We start from the raw sequence: 19,190 nt of genomic DNA, 5'->3' as shown, positions 1-19,190 counted from the left end.
ACTCTGAGTCCTCTCTGTGGGCACCCAGGCCATCACAGAGATTACTCCAGGTATCTTCCTGAAGTCCCAGACAGCCCAGGACTTACTGTGCACAGAGCTATTTTAAAGCGACAGCTCTACCTGGGACTATTTTCTGCTTTATTGGTGTCCTGAGGGGCTGATATGAATGAAAGTTGTGAAGGGAGTATAAATTTCTGTGGTGGCACTTTGCGATAATTAAGTGGGTTTTGGTTGTAGTTTGGGCACTCGGTCTCTAAAAGGTTCGCCATCGCTGCCTTAGGCCATATGGTGAACACCAGAAAAAAAGTTACAAATCCAGTACAGAATTGGTGTTTTTCTAGTCCTGCCCTAAAAAAGTTAATACATTTTCAACAATAGGGGATACCAACCCCAAAATGGTAACACTGGAAAAAGCATCTCATCCTGCAAAAAATTGTACTGGGGGGAAATTGCATAACAAATTTTAAGATGGGTTTTCTCTTTTTATCTTTTGTGAATGTATAAATTTTAAGGCTAAATGAACGTATTACCAACAGAATTTGACCATTCTAAATTTTACCTCCGCTTTGATTTGATTACTATGAAGATTTCCAGGGGTTAACAATCTTCCTAAAAGCTGGTTCTGATAGTTTGAGAGGTACAGATTTGAAAATGGTTTGCTATATAGGTTTTTAGTGTTTATATATTTTAAATTTCATTAAATTACCCAGACATTTCAAAAATTATGAAAGTGTAAAGCAGACGTATGGGAAATGTTATACAGCAACTAATTTAGGTGGTAAAACTATCCGTCTGAAAACGTGATGATTTCACGTTTCCTTATAAATAAATGCAAAACTCGATGCAAGCGCAAATCACACAAAATTTACCACTAAAATAAAGTACAACATGTGAGGAAAAAACAATCTCTTAATCGCTTTGATAAGTAACAGTGTTCAAAAGTTATAACCATATAAAGCGACGCAAGTCAGAATCCAAAAAATGGGTTCGAGCCTTGAAGAGCCCTATTCACTTACTGACACTCTTCTTTTAGCTAAAATTGTTTAGTTTATATCCACATAAATCACTTTTTATCTTATATTCCCTGGCATCAGAGGAGGCATGTCCTGCTCATCCGGTCCCTCCCATCTAATACACGCCATGCCTTATGCCTCCTTACTGGTGGCAGTTCATGTCATGTGACCCATGAATCCCATGCATGTATCTGACAAAATTAATTTACAGCTGCCTTCATGGACTTGTACTCCTCTCCATCCTCCATGGAGGCTGCTGTGATTTCTATTAATACATGATACATGGTGTACAGTTTGCTATTATTAGAAGTCTTAAGGAACTGTGATGATGTCACTGTGGTCACATGTCATGAATGTAACACAAGGCGCTGTGTAAAAGAAAATGTACACAATATTTCTGTACATAAAGCTTTATTTGTTTGTAATTGAAAATTGTCCGACAGTCCCTAAGTACAAGGGGGCAGAGCAGGGATTTATAGAGACACAGAGCTAAAAGTCAGAATAATGGGGTATGGTTCACTGCCAGCCTAAGAGTGAGAAGAGTTGCAAAAACTAATTTGCATATCAGAAAAAACGTCTGTAATTAAGGTACAGTGTCACACCGGCAGCTAATTTTAGGTGATATGGGGAGGACTTGTAGCCCTTTATCAGCAGGTAATGTTAGTCAGGGGGGGGGTCAAATCTGGTGACAGGCCCTCTTTAAGGTACAAAATGGCTACGTTCTTTTTGTAAAATCAGTCCAGAAATGCTCCTGTTTGTTGTCAATAGAAATTAGCATGAGACTTCTTTATGGTAAAGTTTACTTGATGGTTCCACAAAAAATGTGACTGATTGTAAGTATACAGTGGAGCCATTGCCAGTTACTACATGGAGATATATATCATGGACAGACATTTAATTGGCATTTGAGATATATGGGTCCATAAATCCCAAATGGCCCTCTATCTAAAATATTGGGGCACATTTACTTACCCGGTCCATTCGCGATCCAGCCGCGCGTTCTCTGCTTTGCATTCGGGTCCGGCCGGGATTTATGAATGTAGTTCTTCCGCCGTCCACCAGGTGGCGCTGCTGCGCTGAAAATCATCTCATCGCGCCGGAATGCACCACCTCGGACCAGGTGAAGGTAAGCGCTCCCCAAGCGACACTTTTTCGGTTTTTAAATGCGGCGGTTTTTCCGAATACGTCGGGTTTTCGTTCGGCCCCGCCCCCCGATTTCCGTCGCGCGCATGCCGGCGCCGATGCGCCACAATCCAATCGCGTGCGCCACAATCCCGGGGCAATTCAGGTACAATCGGCGCAAATCGGAAATATTCGGGTAACACGTCGGGAAAACGCGAATCGGGCCTTTAGTAAATGACCCCCATTGTCTACTAGACTAGAAATAGGTTTTTAAAAATGTTACATGTTCCAATTGTTTAATTACTGTATACTTTAGCGACTGATTACATTCAAGTTTTTAGTTTTTTTTCTTTACATGAGTGAATTATAGTGATTAATTTCTTATGATATGACTATAGCTTAGTAGTTTATACCTACTGGTGAAGAGAAAGCTCATTTTAATATCTGCTGGTTACCTAGATCCATTCCTAGTTCATTTCCAAAATCTAATGGTCATATCTTTCTAAACATGTACACATTGTTTAACTAAGATATTGTTCCACAGAACTGTATAGAGGTCTTTATCGGCCCCTTTCTATGTAGGAATAGAATGTGATAGAATTTAGTATGGAATGGAATTTATAGAAAGCAATTGTACCTTGTTAGAAATGGCCTGCCAGTCAGATTTCTTTCTCCAAGGTGATATCACCAACATGTCATAGAGAATGATGTCCATGTTTCCTATACTGTTTGACACACATAGGGTATTCAGAACTAATTTCTCATGGTCTGTCACCCTGCATACCTGTCAACAACATTGGGCATCTATAGAAAAGACTAGTAAGTCATCTAATATACAGTGTATAGCACATAAACTATAAATGGAAGCCTAGTAGATGCTGCTGTGGACCCTTCTCAACTAACGTTCTCATATGTGTTGCCTTTCTGTGTATTTTGAGCCTCTGTCTTTTATAATAACAAGACTTTTAGTAACACCATTGTGTAATATTGCATTGTCCTATGGATATGACACCTTTGAGCACTGCTTCTTTACAATTAAACTCTCAAACCATTTGGACATTATTGACCGGGCCCATTTCCCTGAAAACAACTGAGGTTCGTACTTTTTTAAAATTCATTTTTATTGGTAACTGGCTGTAGTGTTGACCGGGTTATTTATTAACTGCTTTTTGCTATAAATAGAATAGGTTAACAAAAATTAATTTTGCACATAAAGATCTGACCTGGCGGACTAGTGAATATGACTTTTCTAGAATGATGGGATGGTAACCAAACTGGTGGAGAAGGCATTGTTAATGGCTCCTGTAGTTTGGCAGTTAGATTACTAATCATATTTTTGGCAAATAATTGGAAAGAGCAGGATTAAAAATGTCCCCTCAAAACATAGTGTATGACGTTACCTGAGTCACATGAGGCATCTGTGCCAAATTGTGTGATGCCATACTTTACCGGACATACACATTATAGAACAATATATTGATTACTGCAGCTCTCAATGTGACTTGGAGTATCAGAGATGACATAATGGCATTTATCTATAAATTTATATTACCTCACACAAACTGAGCTGTGATTGGTTGCTAACTGCCACAGGAGCAAACAGAAAATGGCTCCTGCATGTGTTGGTTAATAAGTGTATTTTTGGAAAGCACAAGTTAAAATTTTCGACTCATAATGTAGTCTATGATATTCCCACAGGGTCAAAGGGAGCGGATGTGAAAAATTTGGTGATTGTAAACGCGACAGTGCAGATTCCTTTAGCGGGCATAGATACATACATACATACATACATGCATACACACATACACACATACACACACACACACTCAGCTTTATATATTAGAGAATTATCTATCCCAGTAGTTTTGGGTATACACAGGAAAAAAAAGAAATATATCTTCATCTTGTAGCCGAAACTTTCTCTTGGCTATAAGTTATTTTGTTCTGTGATGTCTTTCTTTTTATAGTTGACCTTGATACTCTTCTTTCTGATTTTATTTAGTGCAGAATTGAGCTTACATTTTGCAAATTAAAGGTGTAAAGTCAGAAGGCTGAAGTACAGCCTCATGCCCGAGCTCTGCCTCTATATCAGAAAATAAGCGTTCTCCTTATGGAAACTTATCTTGTAGGCATGTGGAGACTAATAGCCATTGATGCTCGACTAGGGGATTCTGGGAAATATGTAAATATGTTTTCCAGGATGGTACAATGAAAACACTGCCAATTTTTTCTCCCTTGTAAGGCAAACCCTGTAACATCAAGCATGACTATTAGGAAGCCTAATGACATAATGTGGGATTAAAGTCAAACTAGTATGGTTGTGTACACCGCTTAGTTATCCATGTGCTGAAACTTGAGGAGCACAATTTGTAGCTGGTGGAGTTACTGTAAGAGGAAATGTGGCTACTCATTAAAGTGGTAGTGTATAGGCAGAGCTGTGACATGGAGACCTTAATTTTTAGTGCAAGGTCTCTGCCTCTCACTTTATATTCAGATTTGTGTATAGCAAGACACAGCTATGAGGACACTTTTTGAAGGCCTACCATATGCAGAAACAGGCACGGCTTATGGTTAAAAACGTTCCCTTTAATGAACAAAATTTGTTCACAGCTAAATTCAAGTAATATTCAGTAAGATAAAGCACCGTTAAAGGGAGAGGTTTCCTATAAATATAATGTTTAAAGGAAATTTACCATATGAATGCAGTAATTTATACCAAGCACGATTACACGCTGGTGTGTGTCCCCTAAAATGGGATTTGTTCTTCCTTTATCTTCTAGTGTTCTGGGTTTTTAATTTAAAAATGATGCATATGCACCTCAGAGGCTCCTGTCTATGTCAAAAGAACCTCTTCTGGTGCTGTCTTCAGCTAATTATGTAAGCATCTGGTCATCATCCCTGTCTGCTTCCTCCCACCCGCCCATTCCGCAGAGCCAATGACATCAGACGCAGCCAGAAAAGGCTCCAGTGACTTAGACAGGAGCCCCTGAGGATCATTTGGAGACAATTATCTCCAAAACTAGACCATTAGAAGTTCTGACTCATTAGCATAAATTCAAAAGTTGATTTTAGAAGGAAGGAGGCCATGGATAATAAATATAAGAAGATAACCACAGTCACAGTGTCTGGATCTATGTGTAAGCGTCTCTGGTGTATAATGCTTCATTTTGATGGTAGATTTCCTTTAATTTGAAGGTTGTGTAAATTTTATTAATACAAATAGAAATCCACACTATTTTTTTTTTTTTTATCAAAGAATGTAATAAGCAAATAGATTTTTGTTAGTATATGTGGAAAAGGTAGTTTTTCTTTCCCTGTGTAAAATGTTATAAAATGTTAATCCTTGACTGACTTTGTTTATGTAACAAAGCTATCTAACACCAACTTTTATTCTCCTAGAAATGATGTGTGAAGTAATGCCAACGATAAATGAGGACACCCCTATGAGCCAAAGGGGGTCCCAAAGCAGTGGCTCAGACTCGGACTCTCACTTTGAACAACTTATGGTTAACATGCTGGATGAGCGTGATCGACTGCTAGATACATTGCGTGAAACTCAAGAAAGTCTTGGACTTGCCCAACAACGACTACAAGATGTTATATATGATAGAGATTCCCTGCAACGCCAGTTGAATTCTGCACTGCCACAGGTATGTTTTATATGGTGATCCACATGATGTGGTGTATGGATTGTATTTGTTTTCGAATTGTTGTGTGTGTGTCACAAATTCTTCACCATAGTCTCCAAAAGATTTTAACTAGTTTGAAAGACCTGTAGGAGATACTTGCATTTTTACTGTCTGGAGAAATGGCAAAATCCTGTGGGACAGTAACAGATGCACGACAAATAAATTCTAGCACACCAATAGTAGAATGCAAGGTGAGAAGGTTTTTTATTGCGGCACATTGTGAATATTTTTGGCTGTACCACAGCCTTTTTCAAACACATGGAGTAGATGAGAGCGTAAGTGGACAACACAGCGTCTTCTGCAGGCACGGCTGTGCTGCCCACTCACACTCTCATCTATTTGTTCCTGTCTACCAGTGGCTCCATGGGTTTAAAAAAGGCTGTGGTGCAGCCGAAAACATTCACAATTTGCCACAATAAAACCTACTCACCTTGCATTCTACTATTGGTAAGCCGGAATTTATTTGTTGTACGTTGGATACCGATTCTGTGCACCCACTACAGTGCGATTGGAATATTTTTGTAGTAACAGGTTCACATTGATGTATTTCTATATTGCAGGATATTCGGCTATGACCAATAATGGGTCATATGGGTGAAGTAGATTAATTCTGGCTTAATTTATGTCTCTTAGATCAGGTATATCAATGTAAGTATTGGTGACATGTAGTTGGGACATTCAGGATATTCCTACATGACTCTTTCCCACCACTGTCCTTACAGGTCATTTGTATGGAGCAGTTAAAGATCTTTTTCTGCATAATGCTGAATCTTATATAGGAACATCATTGTGATGCTGTTAGTGTTCTGGATAACCAGTTGAAATTGGTTTAAAGGAAACCTACCAGTTATAATGGTAGGGGTAAGCTGTAAATACCGAGCACCAGCTCAGGGTGAGCTGGTGCCGGTACTTACTTTCATTAGTGTTATTAACTGCTGTATCGCGGTTTTAACACTTTTAAAAGTTTATAGCAGAAGCTGCTTTGCGCACGCAGCGCTGAAGCAGCTTCTGCTATAAACTTTTAAAAGTGTTAAAACCACGATACAGCGGTTAACAACACTAACGAAAGTAAGTACTCGGTATTTACAGCTTACCCCTACCATTCTAACTGGTAGGTTTCCTTTAAGCGCTTTAATCCTCATGGCATGTTCCCTTTAACATCATTCTGGATGTGAAGTGGAATCATCTTTGCAGAGTTTGTATCTTCCTATAGGTTTCCTGACTGTGCATGCAAAATAGGGTTTTTCTTGGTAATATGTGTAGTAATACACGGATTGAAGGACCCGATCTGGATCTTATCTTAAAACTAAACAAATGATTAAATAATTAAATGGTGTATCTGAATGGAAGTGGAACGATCACACTGTTCAGCCACTCACTTTGAAATGACCTGTGTAAATAGACGTCACAAATCGCCCGGAAGACCATATTGGTGTTAGTTGTACATGTCGCTCCATTGGTACTTGTCTTTTTCAGTCAGGTTATTAACGTGTGGTTAATCTATCATCTGTGTGCTGACTTACTGTGAGGAATAGTTCCACATTTACAAACTTTTTCTACTCTGAATCTGTACATTTTGCTGTCCATCTGTTATTTTGCCAAATGCTTATGGTTGTGCTAGAGAAGATTATAATGAAATTAGTTGAATCCAATTAAACAACCACAAATTAATTTCATTCTTGCTGTCCTTGTGCCTGACACTTGCAGATCTTGGAAATTGCTTCCGTTATCTAGTTAATTGCTTAAAAATAAAGTACGTTTTTGCTGGGCAGCTAAAGGGCAGTCACAACCAGTAGATTAAATGGGGTTTCTTGGAGTTTTGTGGGAGAACTACCTCTGGGGATCTTTCATGGCTCAGCATGTTAAAAGGTCTGCTGTAATCTGACCAAATCATTTTCAATGCTTACCCAAACGCAGTGCCTTATTTGTACTATCGCTGTGAATTGGACACGCTTTTAGTCAGCCATTTATGGACTAGCCAATAAGTGAGGTTAGATCCTTATAGGCTAAAGATCCATGGCTTAACCTTAGCATAAAATATACATTTCTGAAAAACCACTGTAATATTTTGGTGGGTTATGGGCCTATTGCTTTATTATCTATATACCTCAACTCAGGATGGCCTATGATTTCTTAGAGGAAACCTACCATGACAGATTTACTGTCAGAAATAGATCTGATGGTGGATTGCCACCCATTGCCCTTGCAGAGGCTACTGGGATGTGGAGTAGCCTAGCCGGCTGCTGGGAGCTAAGGCTACTCCACACCCCAGTAGCTTTAACAGTGCCTCATTATTGCGTGTCCTCGGCATGCTCCTCTTCATCCTCACCCTTATGCAGAAGCCCACAAGCTTCCATGGAGAAGTATACACATACAGTATATACACGCCACACGCACATACAACATATATACACCCATTAAACACCCAATACCCTAAAGAAGCAAAGGCCCCTGACACTATAGACCCCATAGCAGCAGCTATTGCTGCTACACCTATAGTCACACTCCTGAAGATATAACTAGCCAATAAAATATACATGTTATGTTCCATATACATCACTATATATACACACATACACACACTGTAAGGCTGGATTCACACTACCGTTGCCTGCCGTACCGTAGCATGGCGGCCACACAGCAGAGCGCGGGGAGAGGAGGAGGGGGAGAGTGCTGCTCACCCCCACCCCTCTCCATAGGAATGTATGGCGCACAGCGCCATATGCCGTGAAAAGATAGGACATGTCCTATTTTTTCATGGGGTACGGAGTGGTACGGTGCCGCACATGTGAAGCATTGTACCGCCCCCGTAGGGTGGGGCGTATATTGGCCGTATATACGTCGGCTGTATATACGTCCCCCATTCGGAGGGGGAATGAGGCCTAAGCATGTATTGTACCTTCAATGAATATTTAACCAATCTTCAAATGTTAGCTTTTTTACTACTTTTACAAGAGAACATTTATTAAAAATGTAGGCAAGGTTATCAATATCCGATAAGTGGCGGTCACCTGAGACCAGTACCAACCGCTTGCAGCACCAAAACTATAGCAGAGAACAAAATGGAGGTCTAGCTCCACGTGTTGTATGGTAGCAGGCCCTGCGAACCCTAGCCTCGCAGGGCCAGCCATCCCTTCACCCCACCAATTTGATACTGATCATCAGTATCAAGAACCTAGAAAACCCCTTTAATTATAGACATCCAGATTGTAATAAAACTCTCTTATCTATAAGTGCATATCTCAAAGTGGCAAATTTTGATTTTACTTTTAACAGATCTTTTCTCTGTATGATATATTCTGTGTTTCCTTAACGTTTTATTAAAAATAATGAGCTGCCAGCATCCACTGGCAATAAACTTTTACTAAAATGTTCATTAAATTTCCATTAGATAAAAATGTGCATTAGAGCTTTCATTATAAACTCGTACTGTAGTTCAATCGGTTCTATACTCCCGAATCTCATGGCTGCGGCAGCACAATTTAATTTCAGACTCTTGAATTCTTTGCAGCTGAAATTGTGTACACTAAACATTGATTTTTTTCGGAAAGAGTCAAGTAGAATGCCTTTCATTTTTTTTGTAGGCTTAAGGTTTTACTCAATGTTCTTGGCTTGAAATGATCATTCTTGACATTGTTGCTTAAAGCTCGATGTTCTCGATCGGAAACAAACTAATAGATTGTGTATCCTTGTCTATGGGCAAAGAAATGCAGGTTATGAAAAATCACCTCATGATATTTTGTTTTGATGACAAAGCTTTAGGGTAACATGAAATGAGCAGAAAAATACAATAAATAAGAAAATAATTGTCAGAAAGACTTTGCACATTTTGTAAATTACAGATCTGTGTTAGTTGCCTTGGCTTCGTATGGGCCAATACTGTACGTGTATGGGACTTTTTGTTTATCTGTAAACATTCAAAAGATTTTTATTTCCTTTTTATGTACGAAAAGTGCCATTTTCCAGCACATTTTCTCATAAAGTAGTATTCTCAACTAGGTGCATATTTACAGGCCTGTTTGACCTCACATTTTACCCTTTGCTGAATATGTTCAGATACATGTGTCATCAGATGGAGGGGACATGTGTCATCAAAAAAGGGGACATTTATGTAAAGTGTCCTTATCTCCGCTTATTTGGTTTCCTACTACCTGTTGGTAATGAGATACATATTTAATATTTCTGTCTCTGGGATAATTGTCTATTCCATTGCAGACCTTCAAACAATCATGCAGTTCATTGTGATAACTGTCAGGGCATGTATCCACTTCTTGTGGAAGAAGCTTGTCCTTCCTTCCATGACCATGTAGTGCTCTGAAATTAACCAAGTAATAGAATTGGAAGATCTCTTCTTCTCTCCTTGACAAATGTTTTTGTAAGACCTGACATTATTGGTAAGAAATCTAAATCTTAGGCATATTATGACCTCATGGAAACTGTAAAAAATCCAAATATTGTTAAACTGACAAAAAATGTAGCTGTAGCTGTAGTTTTTAAAGGTTTTTACTGTTCAGTCTAAATGACACATATCCTGTATCTTTTGGGTCAGTACGGTCACAGAGATACAGAATTTGTATAGTTTTGTTATGTCTTAATACCTTTAAAAAAATTTTAAACTTTACAAAACAAATTACTTCTTATCACTATATTCTGACATCCGTACTGAGGTATGCTGGGATATCATTTTTTGTGGGACAATTTGGGAAGTGTAACGCCTTTGAGAACTTTGAGTGGCCAAATGTTAAAAGCATTTTTTTCATATTTTTATAGATTGGGCATTTTGGGATGTAGGGATATGTAACATGATTATGATTTTCTTTGTTTATTTAAATCTTGAGTGTTCTATGGAAAGGAGGGTGATTTTAATTTTACCCTTTTAATTTTTTTCATACTTTTAATTTTCAGTTTTTTCCCCCCCATTTTTTTATACCCCTTAGGGTACTAAAGCCCTAGCAGAATGCTGCCGCAGTTTCAAATTCAACCATGATGAACCATGATCAGTTCAAGCAAGATTCCCAAACCGTTAACGGAATGGTCTCTGCTGTTTAATGCATCTGCTGTGTGTGGAGAGGGCTCAGCCTGTGATAGCTCATGTAATAAAAGTAGATTAGATACAAAAGTGACCAAAAAAATTGGCCTACTAACATGCAAATCAAAATTCAAATTGAGAAGTACAGCGACAGAAAAATAAGATTTCGTTGTATCTGGTGACTGGTCCACTTTAAATACAACGAAAAAGGAACATCTGTAAGACATAAATAAAGAAATCTTGATGTGATTCAGAAGTTTGGGAAAAATTTGGTTGATTGAAGAGAACTGTCAGTTTATGTTGTCCTAACTGTGGCCAGTACATAACAGTGACAGGTTCCCTGATTACAGAGAGCTACAGAATCTTTTATTTCAGGAAGATGCAGTGTTTTAGAGAAATCAGCATCTTTAAAAGGACCATAATGAGTGAGAGGTGGTGGCTGGTTGGCTCCCAAGAATAGGAAAAGACCTGTCAATCAAGCTGAGACATGCAGGTCGAACTCAGATTGGAGTCATCCAGCAGACACTTTTCCTCTATAGTCAAAGGTCTGGTGAAGGTGTTTGTGACTAAAAACACAAATGGAGTTTTCGGCACTATTTTTCAGTGCATATTTTGCTGGAGTCTTTTTGCGGCAGAGCCAGGTATGAGTTGATAAAGCCTGGGAAATGTTTACAATTTACACAGTCCATTCCCACTGGGAAACTTCATAGAGCATATGCAACACCCTCGCCGATGCAATGGCGAGGTAGTGCTTGCGAATACGTCCCACCTGTAGGTAACACCACATTACACTACATGGTCCTTATAGGATCAAGGGGAAATTGCAGTGGTTAATCCTGCCTGGCAAGGCAGAGGTTAAGTATTTTGTATAATGCAAGATGCTATTGACCAATGTCTGTGTTACATCCTGTGATTGTGCACTGAGAGGTAATTGGAGGAGCAGCCACCACCTGACCAAAGGGAGGTAATAAAACCTCTGGCCCAGAATGTTCTAGAGGAGTCTCTCCCCAGAGAGAGAAGAGAGCAGTCTCTCCCAGAAGGGAGAAGAGACCGGTCCTAGTCAGGCCCTCTGGGTCTGCAGGACGCAAGCAGAGAGTAGTTAGCTGAGCAGCAGCTCAGAGACTCTAGCATACCAGACCAGTGCAGGAAGAGCCTAGCCCCTGCCTGAAGTGGAAGATTAGACTAGAGTTAGTGTAGTGAGGAAAGGGGTATCATCCTACCTTCAAGGGTGATACCTGAAGAGATCCAGGACCGAGCTGAAGCCTCCTCTAAGGACACAGCTGCCTCCCAGCCTGCCCTCTACATCCAGGCTGGTGATCTACATCCTGCGGCTCCCTCCAAATACCTCTCCAGTACTCCAGCTACCTGTTAAAGGCACGTTTGCTGAAGTTCCTGCGGTTCCAATAAAGAACTGTAAGTTGTTTTCTTCAACCTCTGCCTCCGTCTGGTCCCTGCTACTACTACTCCCATCATCACCGGCACCCTGTCCATCACCCAGAGACTCACACTCGGGACAGTAAGGGGTTGCCCCAGGGAGATCCGCTATAGCAGCCGCTCCCTCATCTTTTCTTGCCAACACCACCCTGCTGGAGACCTGCCAGGCTGTAGGACAGCCCTCCGGTTCCCCCGTACCAAGCACCGTGACAATAGCGTGCTTAGGCCGCAACCGCCAGCCACTCCGGTACCGCGGGCCCCGGCTGTCTCCAGGCCTCACCTCAAGGGCTAGGCCCCGGTGGGGGATGTTGCACATATATATCAATATGTGCCATGTTAATCAATATTAACAGTCTTTGTATGACAAATAAGGGGAACAGCCCCCTATGCAAATGGAAATCTGAAGAAATATTTCTGCATATATTTGCTGAAAAAATTGGCCAATAAAATCACAAATTGATATTGATTTGTATAACTTTATTTGACAATACATGTTTACAGAATTGCATTATAAATAAATAAAAAACAATGGTTTAAAAAAGGCTATTATTGTTTAAAATAAGACACCTTGATAAATTAGCTGCAATTTAAAGGGAAACCTACATGCTGAACATTGTGAGTTTGGCTCCCTGAATCCATACTTCAGCCAGATGACTGGCTTTGGGTTTTAGTTCACCTCCTATTCACCAGTAACACCAAACACCGGCACATGCTTGAGCCACTACCTAATATAGTATGTCCACGTCGGTGCTAGAAGCGATTTCAGGTGTTACTGGTGGGGGTAAGCGCTCAGTTTTGATACCTAAGACCAAGCCCTCATCAAACTTTCAGGTTCGAGTTTGAACTTGAATGGGTACGCTCATCCCTAGTTTAGAGTATAAGTTCACAAACAGCCCCAAACCTTTTATCCAACATTTGACATGATGCAGAGGGATCTTTAAAGACTACCTGTATGGAGTCCTGTGGCATGTCTGATATCACATAGATCAGGTACATCATTACAAGTTTTGTGCCATTTGCTAAGTTGCTTATACAACATCCCTAGTGGGACCTTGCAGTGTATGGGGCTGATGTGAACCAGGAGATGCCTGGCTTGGTTGCAGCCTAGATCACAACATTCAAGGCCAGCATGGTGAAGCAAGGAGGGAGATGCCACTTGGTAACAAGGTTGCCCTGGAGCACTCCCAATATAGGTGGTAATGGATCCCAGCTGATGGTACAATGGAGGTCCTGCATACAGTACAGCAGCAGTGACAGACTGTGCAACTTTCCACACTGATGGCATGAAAATGGCTGTCGAATGGCTGGTTGAAGTGCAGATAATCTTCCTATGTAACAGGGATTAAAGCTGTCTTCAGTGCTGCAGCAATCGTCTACAATGCTGGGAAATCTTTTTTGGGAGCTGTGTCAGCAGCACAGACCTGTAGTGCACCTTTCTCTAAAGTCAAACTAGGAGAAGTCCCTGAACCTAGGGCTGAACCCATATTCAGATCATTACTCTTATAACGATATACTAATCCTATTGCACATGCTTGATGTTTTTGTTCTTATATAGATAAACTGCTGATAGCTAAATATATTGCGATGCTGGTAAAAAAATAATCATAGGGACTCCCTTGTAGACAGTGAGGAGTTTCTGCATGTATTCCGGCATTGTTTTATGTGAAATATGCTGTATAATACTCATTAAGTTCAGACATTCAGTAGTAATTATTCTCTATGGTTACTACATTAAGATGCAAGGTCTTATGAAACCTAAGACTAATATACTGTATTCTCAATACAGCATTCTCAGTTTCTAGACAAATTAGTATTATGCATAATGGTTATGCAGCCGGAATTTCGAGCTGTCATTAGTAAAGGTGAATGTTGTAGCTTAACTCATACTCGGTACTCGTGATAAAGAACAAACATAAACTATTATAAAAGTGTGAATTATTTGATTTCTCCCATTTTGGAAGTCCTGTAGGATTACCATGTTACATTTATCTTGGGTCTTGTTATAACTTAGCCCATGTTTTATCTTGATCCTATTGCTCTGAACCCTCAAATGGTTCACTGAAGTCTCAGTTTACATTAAAGGAAATCTACCATCAGAATCAATCATGATAAACCCGGGGCACTTACTTATGTAATCTTCTTATATTTGATAACCCTAGCTTCCTTCTTTCTAAAATCAACTTCAAAATATGCTAATGTAGCTTCAAGGACTGTTACACTGTGCAGGATCAAGCCCCTCTGCTCAGACTTTGTGAGATTACAGTATACAGAGAGAGGGGGAACACTGCTGAAGGAGAGCAGAGGTGGCCAGCCACTTCCATCCGCCCCTATCTCTCAGGATTGTATGCGCTGGGATATGGCGACAGATGGGAGTGGCCGGAAGCAAACAAACAGGGGCAATACTTGCAGCCCCTCCCTAATTTATTGATACTCTTGGATAACTCTTTAAATGTGTAAAGTGTGACCATGTCTTTTTTGTAGAAGGAAAGGTCTCAATATGTAATTCCTCCACCTACTATGATTGAATGTTAAACAACTTATTGTGTAGCAGAAGTGTCTGTAAGACCCCTAAGCCTCCAGGGTATATGTGCAAATCCTAGCTCTGTATTGCTTAAACACCTCTAAATTATTCTTTGCCCTAAACTTCCAAATTTAAGATTAAAGAAAATCTACCATTTGATTTGATGCGTTATGAACCAGACATACCTTGAGAATGCTCTAGCTACACTGATGCTGAAGTGGTTTTGCTGAAGAACCAATTGTAAAATTCAGGATCTTGGGGAAGCTGGATCCACATTACACACATTACACAGCCAAGACAGGACTAATCACCCTGAGCTGGATCACTCATACGCAGCATCTGGGGGATGGTGCAGCAATTTATTATTCTGCCTGGCAGGGAGAACAGTGATTGCATCATCCTCTGGTGCAATGTATAACTAATGTGAGAGGAAAAGCGCCGAGCCCAGACACAGAAGCTTCATTATCATAATTTTATAATAGTTTTTTCAGCAAAACCACTCAGCACGGGGATTAAACAAGATATGATTCTGCATCACTGTAGCTACAACAGTCTCAAGGTATACAATGCATGAAATCAAATAGTAGGTTTATGGTATATGAATAACTGCTTTTAAGTGCGCATTTGGAGATTTTGGTTTTCTTACATCCTCCAGCATTTGATATCATTTTCAAATTGGGTAAAAAATTCAAATTTCCTGCAATCTTCAACTGAATTTATTGTTAGTAACTTTTTCTGGAATAGACATAGGGTAAAAGTTCATAGATGTGTAACTGCTTTGGTTAAAGTATGTTCCTCTGGTAATATAAGACCACTAAGTAAAATGTTCTTTGGCATTTTGTTTCCATGGAAACATTTCATAGATTTTGTTCAGGGCTTAGATGAAATTAATTTGCTTATTTTTTCGGGGATGGAAAAGAAACAAGGTTATTGCTTATAATGTTGAGTGAGGTTTTGAACTTCATTCAGTGTGTAAACTTATACTGAAGGCAATGTTATCTGTGATTCTTGTAATATGCTTGGATTTATACATCTTGCATGTGTGACCTAAAGATTAACAAGCCTTGCTTACTATGGGGAAAACCTTGATCCTTTTTGTATTTAGGAAACTTCTCCAATTCCTTTTTGAAAAAAAATTTGTTGTGGAATATATATGTAATATTTAAAATTTTTTCTCCAAAATGCAAGCATCATTCACAGGGTGATATCAACAGCCCATAATTCTGCTGTAAAACAGAACTTACAATTTTAGGCTACATGAACACTGTCACGGGTGGTCCCGCGACCCATATCGCGGGTTGCGGGCTCACCCGTGCCCCCCGAGCCTCGCAGGCGCGGTGCCGGCGCGACTCACCTCTCCCCGCTCCGGAATCGCTGCCAGGTTCCGGCCGCGCGCGTCCCCGTCTCCCAGGGCGCGCGCGCGGTATCTTCAGGAAATTTAAAGGGCCAGTGCACCGCTAATTGGTGCACTGGCTGATCACTTCCCCTTTAAAAACTCTGCACCTCCCTCACACTCTTGCCGGATCTTTGTGCCTCACAGCCTTAGAGAAAGCTCTGTTACGATTTGCCTGCGTTCCAGTGTCTTCTGCGTTCCTGTGTTTTCCGCGTGCCTGACTCCTTCCGTGTTCCTGTGTTACCTGACTACCTTCGTGTTCCCGTGTACCAGTGTTCCCCCGTATTGCTGTCATGAATTCTGTGTTCCCGTACCCTTCTGCTTGGACCTCCTGTTGCTGACCCCGGTTTGGACCCTGACGTTGCATCTCTGCCGCCTGCCCTGACCCTGTGCCTGGACTGTGACCTCGAGCTTGACTGCTGTTTCTGTACCTCAACCTTGGCCGCCACTGCAGACAAGTCACGCCTGAGGAACGACCTGGTGGTACCACGCCGCAGCTTGTCTAACCCGCTTTGCGGCGGGCTCTGGTGAAAACCGGGTACCACTTAGACTCCGGTCCCAGGTAGTGGCTTGAGCCATCGTCTGCAGTGGTCCAGCGGATCCACATCCCGCAAGCCTGACAGTAAGATCCGGCCATGGATCCCGCCGAGGTTTCGCCTCCCAGCAAGCCAGACCTTGCCACTATTGTAATCCACCAATCCCGGCAGATTGCTGCACAGCGTGATCAATTGGAGCAAGTCACCGCCATGCTGCAACAACTGCTAGCTAACCAGCAACAGGTTCCTGAGGCTGCTATTGCGACTCCTTCTGCACCGACTGCTCTACCTGCTGTTGAACCCAGAATGCGGCTGTCCATGCCCACCAAGTATGATGGCGATTCCAAGATGTTCAGAAGCTTTATAACTCAGTGCTCTCTGCACATAGAACTTATGCCAAGCCAATTTATCACGGAGCGTGCCAAGGTGGCGTTTATAATCAGCCTTCTCTCTGGGAAAGCCCTGGCCTGGGCTACTCCCCTTTGGGACCGGAACGACACAGTCACGGCTTCCCTTGCGGCCTTTCTGTTTGAATTCCGGTCTGTATTCGAGGAACCGGCTCGGGTCTCCTCCGCTGAGTCTGCCTTGCTGAATTTACGTCAGGGGACTTCCTCCGTCGGAGAGTACGCCGTTCAGTTCCGCACCTTGGCGTCAGAACTCTCCTGGAACGACGCGGCTTTGTCGGCAGCTTTTAAGAAGGGTCTATCTTCTCAGGTTAAGGACGCACTGGCCGCTCGTGATCTGCCATCCTCTCTGAGTGACCTCATCTCTCTGGCCACCCGAATTGATGTGCGGTTCAGAGAGCGTGCTGAAGAGTTACGTTTTGAACAACTCCCACTCCATCCACGACGCCCCCCTCGCCTAGCTCCTACCTTCCAAAGACCATTCCAGCCTCCAGTCACACTACCTGCAGAGGAGTCTATGGAAGTGGACAGAGCCAAATTGTCACCGCAGGAGCGTACCAGAAGACGCCAAGGAAACCTCTGCCTCTACTGCGCTAGTCCTGAGCATTTCCTTGGGTCTTGTCCTATTCGACCCCAACGTCCGGGAAATGCCAGCACCTAGGGTTCTTGGGAGAAGCGTCCCTAGGTGTGAGCAGTGCTTCTCCACGCTTGTTGATTCTGGTGCTTCTCAGTGTTGGTACCGGCAACCAGACCCAAGTTTCTGCCTTCCTGGACTCCGGCTCCGCAGGGAATTTCATGGATGCCGCACTGGTTTCCCGGTATCACTTTCCAGTGGTCCTACTTGACAAGCCACTGGTTATTTCCTCAGTTAGCGGACAAGTCCTCTCTGATCCGGTGCGATATCGCACTAAGCCTTTAACTATGCAAGTCGGTGCTCTACACAAGGAGAAGTTGTCCTTCTTGGTGCTACCTCGCTCTACTTCGTCTCTCCTGCTAGGTCTTCCATGGTTGCAGAGCCACGCACCAGTTCTTGATTGGAGGACGGGAGAAGTTCTTCGTTGGGGCCCGGATTGTCGGTCTCGTTGCTTAGAAGTTCCTCACCCTGTACCTGACTTGCCAACTACCTTGGGCGACAAGTCTCTGAAGAACCTTCCTGCGTGCTACCGAGACTATGCCGATGTTTTTTCTGAGAAGCAAGCGGAGGTTCTGCCTCCACACCGTGCCTATGACTGCCCCATCGACTTGCTACCGGGTACGTCTCCTCCTCGAGGACGAGTGTATCCGTTATCAGTGCCTGAGACCGAAGCCATGTCTGCCTACATAAAGGAAAATTTGGAGAAAGGATTCATCCGGAAGTCTTCTTCCCCCACTTGAGCTGGTTTCTTCTTTGTATCCAAGAAGGATGGGTCCCTCCGTCCGTGCATTGATTACCGCGACCTCAATAAAGTCACGATAAAAAACCGCTATCCCTTGCCTCTCATCACCGAACTCTTTGACCGCCTACGGGGTGCCAAGGTTTTCACCAAGCTGGATCTGCGAGGGGCATACAACCTCATTCGTATTCGGGAAGGCGACGAATGGAAGACAGCTTTCAATACCCGTGACGGACATTTTGAGTATTTGGTAATGCCCTTTGGTCTCTGCAATGCTCCAGCGGTATTCCAGGAGTTTGTTAATGATATTTTTAGAGACCTGCTCTACTCCTGTGTTATAGTCTACTTGGACGACATTTTGGTGTATTCTTCAGATCTTTCCTCTCACCAAAACCACGTCCGGCAGGTTCTCAGATGCTTAAGGACTAATCATTTATACGCCAAACTCGAGAAGTGTCAATTCCACCAGAGCAGTCTTCCGTTTTTGGGATACGTCATTTCTGGCCAGGGACTCCAGATGGATCCTTCTAAATTGGCAGCCGTACTTCAGTGGCCTCGCCCAGTGGGACTGCGTGCTGTTCAGAGATTTCTGGGCTTCGCCAATTGCTATAGACAGTTTATTCCGCACTTCTCTTCACTTGTGGCTCCTATTGTGGCATTGACTAAGAAGAATGCC

At 42.0% G+C, this 19,190-nt stretch overlaps 1 protein-coding gene across 4 annotated transcripts in view; it reads left to right on the top strand.

The window, feature by feature from the left end:
* Window positions 1–19,190, top strand: part of PPFIA2 (PTPRF interacting protein alpha 2) — a 212,031-nt gene that overhangs the window by 13,361 nt on the left and 179,480 nt on the right. For 3 of the 4 annotated variants that reach the window (XM_072146502.1, XM_072146496.1, XM_072146495.1), the window contains exon 2: window positions 5,535–5,785. In XM_072146502.1, coding sequence (XP_072002603.1) covers window positions 5,537–5,785 — 249 coding nt within the window. In that variant the 5' untranslated portion in view covers window positions 5,535–5,536. Of the gene's footprint in view, window positions 1–5,534; window positions 5,786–19,190 lie in introns of those variants that run through there. The other variant, XM_072146501.1, reaches the window with a different exon arrangement.

The sequence above is a fragment of the Engystomops pustulosus genome, chromosome 4, assembly GCF_040894005.1.
Source record: "Engystomops pustulosus chromosome 4, aEngPut4.maternal, whole genome shotgun sequence".
In the NCBI taxonomy this organism is placed as follows: domain Eukaryota; kingdom Metazoa; phylum Chordata; class Amphibia; order Anura; family Leptodactylidae; genus Engystomops; species Engystomops pustulosus.
This window is presented reverse-complemented; position numbering and strand designations above follow the sequence as displayed.